At 35.5% G+C, this 4,344-nt stretch overlaps 1 protein-coding gene across 1 annotated transcript in view; it reads left to right on the top strand.

Annotated features, from left to right (window-relative positions):
• The window catches only part of GNAQ (G protein subunit alpha q), a 98,334-nt gene extending 96,567 nt beyond the window's left edge, over positions 1 to 1,767 (top strand). Inside the window, exons 4-5 of the mRNA XM_010725769.3 lie at positions 310 to 438; positions 1,440 to 1,767. Of these exons, the coding sequence (XP_010724071.1) occupies positions 310 to 438; positions 1,440 to 1,752 (442 nt within the window). The 3' untranslated portion in view covers positions 1,753 to 1,767. The remainder of the gene's footprint in view (positions 1 to 309; positions 439 to 1,439) is intronic.
• The last annotated feature ends 2,577 nt before the right edge of the window (positions 1,768 to 4,344 follow it).

The following is a 4,344-nucleotide window of genomic DNA, read 5'->3' as shown; positions in this document are numbered from 1 at the left end:
TATCTATAAATTTCCCAGAACTGTGTAATAAAATCTGAATCTTTGCTGATTTTGCATGTGAAAGCCAAGCAGATTTTAAAAGGACAGAATGATTTTGTAAAATTTACTTGAAGCTGTGGAAGTGTACAGGAAAGACAAGTGTAGCACAACATTATACTTGTCCCCTTTTTTATGCCAATAATGCTCCTTTTTTGTTGCACTTCTTCCTATCCAGCAGCTGACTTCTACTCCCAAATCTTCCCTTCTCTTTTCCTCAGTCAAATTATGTTGTCACTATCTTGCATTCCTTTTGTTTCTCCCTGTTTATAGCTATCTTAATGACTTGGATCGCATAGCAGATTCCACCTATCTGCCAACTCAGCAAGACGTGCTTAGAGTTCGAGTTCCAACAACAGGAATCATTGAATATCCCTTTGACTTACAAAGCGTCATTTTCAGGTAGAAAAAAAGTTTAGCACTCATTTACTTTGTTTCTTTCTTTTTTTCTTTTTTTTTAATGCCTTAATTATGCCACATATAGGATATTGATTAAAAGTGCATTACAAAAATGATTCTGTGCTTTTAAAAGTAAAGCTTGTTATTTTATTTTTATGGTTAATTATTAAGCAGCTGATATTAAACATATAAAAAAAAAATGAAAAGACAATTTGGTTAGTCTTTTTTTTGAAGACATTACTGATAGAAAAATCTACAGTTAATCTTTTGAACAAAAATTAACAAAGTTTTGTTATGAGTAATAATCTAAAAATATAATCATGTATCTAATTAATGTTAATTATGAGATGCAAAATTACCTCCTGTGTAGCTGATGATCTGATGATTAGCAAGAAATCACACTCCTAAAGAGAAAGTGAGCCTATTTGAGTGCAAGTACTATTGCTTAAAAATAATTATGCATTTGCAATTGCAAGTTACACATCTTAAGGGTTGAGCTACTGTATGACATAGAATGTAGTGGGAATACACTGCCAGCAAATTTGAATTTTGCTGTTGGCTGTTAACAGCTTCAATAAATACATGTTGTATTCTATTGTACTCTTAAATAGATAATCTTTGAGAAGTTGGAAATTTTGACACTTGTAATTTTTGAAGGGAAGAGGCAGATCACTAAACCTAATCTGTGCACATGTGTTTCTGCTAAATATACAGGGTATACATTCCAGAATCGTGGCTCAGTATCATGAGACTTTTGCATCTCAGAAATCTAAAGATTTTGAGACCCACAATGACTTAAATATAGAAATCACATCAAACTAAAAATCAAATATGGTTACTAGGCTACTTAGAATGGATTCCATTAAACTTTAATCTCAGTGGAAAGATTATTAAGAAGAACAAACCAAGCTCTGTTTTCAACTGAATTCCTTTTTGTTATGTATTTGGTTGTGTGTTTACCTCTTATGGTATTCAGGGAGTTGATGTGGTTGTTAATTTTGCAGAATGGTGGATGTAGGAGGCCAACGATCAGAGAGAAGAAAATGGATACACTGCTTTGAAAATGTCACATCTATCATGTTCCTAGTAGCTCTTAGTGAATATGATCAAGTGCTTGTGGAATCAGACAATGAGGTAAGCAATAAGCACAGAGCACTGGTTTTGAAGAAAAAATTCTTCTGCCTGTCCCAGATGTTTTCCCAATCAATCTACCAGCAGTCATACATAACTACATGTAATGGAATGAGAATTACTATGGAGATCAAAAGGCTGAGCCATGTTGGGGAGGATTCAACAAAAAGGAATATTGTTCAATAAAGAGAAATATTCTTAGCTATTTGAGTTGTTAGCATTTACTATCAGAGACACAAAAAATGGCAGTGAAAATGAAGACAAAATGTATAGATTCCTTTCTAGAACAGACCCTACACTAATAAATTTCATTCCATTAACTTAAAGCATAGACTGCATTGACATATTTTCTAATTGTATTTCATTTCAAAAAATAGAAGAAACAAGGAAGTATTAGTTGGTGACCTGTGAGCTGAAAGGACAATTAGTATCCAGTATTTTTGATGTAGAGATGCAGAGTAGAGAGATGATTTAATGTTTGTTTATTTGTTTGTTTTAATCTTCTGTGGACAATTTTCAGTTATGCATCAAACTTCTATGAGTTACCTACTGTTCCATGCAAGTTCATTAACATACACTTAAGAAATTTAGGTGAAAAAAAGAAAACGTTTTAAATTTCCTTCATGGCTTGTGTACATACTGATTTCACTGTTTAAGGGAATGGCTGATATAGCAAGGTAAGTGTTTCTGGACACATTTGTATGCTCAACTTTCTTCAGGATGAATTTTTTAAGTAAGTTCTAGGAGCAAGCACTGAAAGCTTTTACGCTTACAGTCTTCTTCTGAGAGAAATGTATGATTACATTAGTTTTAGTATCAACCCTATCATTCAAACCCGAATTTTCAATAGAAGTTGGTCTTTAAATGAGCAGTTGTCATTTTATCATAATAATGTAATTAGCACCAACTTGGTCTCTTGTAATTTTGGAAGCTAAACATGAATGTAAAAAGGTAATTCAGTCAGATTCAAGCCAAGAAGTGTCTGGTTCTGTCTTTTCTATGGTTTGTGTTATTGCTTTGTAGCTGACATAGGTAACACTGAAATATTCAGCATTTCAATCATACAAGTCAAAACAAAGTATATTGAAAACGAATTAAAGAGCAGTTTGTTACAGTAATTTTCAGATTCTGTTCTAACTTTCCAAAATAAGCTACTAAACTTAAGGAAAGATTTAATTCTGGTTTTACATTAGATGTTTTCTGTTCTAGTTAGGTGGTTTGCTGAAACTCTTGTTCTTCTGTTTGATCAGATAATATAAGCTTGTGGATCATGAGTTAGAGCATCCATACTTTTAAAGATGGAGCAATACTTTCTTGGGTTGAATCATTCGAAGTTTATAATTTTGCTTTATTCTTGTAAGCTTGAGCACAATCACATGGCATATGTGGGATAAACAAGGATGTCGGGCCTACCCAGCATAGTTTCATGAAGGGCAGGTCCTGCTTGACTAGCCTGATCTCCTGTAACCAGTTGACTCACTTAGTGGATGAGGAAAGGGCTGCGGGTGTAGTCTACATAGACTTGAGTAAAGCCTTTGTCAGTGTGACCCCAGCTTTTTTTTGTTTGTTTTTGGAGAAGCTGGCATGCTCAGATGTAGTCTTGGTAAAAGCTGACTGGATGAGCAGGCCCAGGGAGTGGTGGGGAATGGAATTAATTCAGCTGGTGACCAGTCGTCATGAGTTGGTGTTTTGGTGGGTCTAGCACTTTGTTTATACAATCCCATACAGGCAGAGTATCTGGAAAGCTGCACAGAGGAAAAAGATAATAAAATCATAGAATCACAGAATTCTTAGAGATTGAAGGAACCTTTCTAGGTCACCTAGTTCAATTCCTGCAGTGAACAAGGACATCCACAACTTGATCAGGTTGCTTCAAGCACCATTCAGCCTGGCCTTGAAAGTTTCTAGGAACAGGGCATCCACCTCATCTCTGGGCAACCTGTTCCAGTGCCCCATCACCTCACTGTGAAAGACTTTTTTCCTTATATTCAACTTAAATCTACCCTCTATAAGCTTGAAACCATTTCTCTTTGTCTTATTACCACAGACCCTGCTAAAGAGTCTGTCCCCTTCTTTCCTGTAGCTCCCCTTTAGGTACTGAAAGGCCGCTGCCAAGTCTCATCTCTGTAAGGAGTTTCACTAATACCCAGATTTATATACACATAATATTAATTAATTAATTAATTAATTCTATTAATTCTATCAAAAGTAATACCTCTTATTTTAAATGTTGACCCATGACATCAGAGGCAGATGTTGGCAGGATGGCGGAAGAGAATGAACCTTCCCACCAGCATTCCATTACATGTTGTTGCCATATGGCAGATGGCAGCAGAGGGGCAGGATGACAGAATGGCATCTGACATTAAAGTGTATGTGAAGGTGTAGAATTGAATTCATTTACGTGGAAAAAATGGGATCCTTGCTCTTTGATGCTTGCTGAACTTTTATGGATACCAGACAGTGAATGTGAGTACAGTGAGGCTATGGGTGGTGTGTTTCCGCAATACTAACAGTGACAGTGAGTCAGCTCTAGTGCTGATTGTTATGAGCATAGTATGCAGGCTCTTGTTCATTACTGGTGAAAATGTACAGTTAATGATGGTGACTGTACTGAAAAACAGTATTCTGTAATTGATACTTTGCTCTACCAGAGTATTATTGTACTTTTTATGTCTTTTTTAATTTCCATGGAAATAAATAGGAGGCATTACTTTCAGAGCTACGTAGACAGGTATATACAGAATGTTAATTTCTTAGGAAAACAGTGGTTTCTCC

This window comes from Meleagris gallopavo, chromosome Z (genome assembly GCF_000146605.3).
Source record: "Meleagris gallopavo isolate NT-WF06-2002-E0010 breed Aviagen turkey brand Nicholas breeding stock chromosome Z, Turkey_5.1, whole genome shotgun sequence".
NCBI lineage: Eukaryota > Metazoa > Chordata > Aves > Galliformes > Phasianidae > Meleagris > Meleagris gallopavo.
The sequence above is the reverse complement of the archived record's forward strand: the minus strand, read 5'-3'. Positions and strand labels throughout refer to the sequence as shown.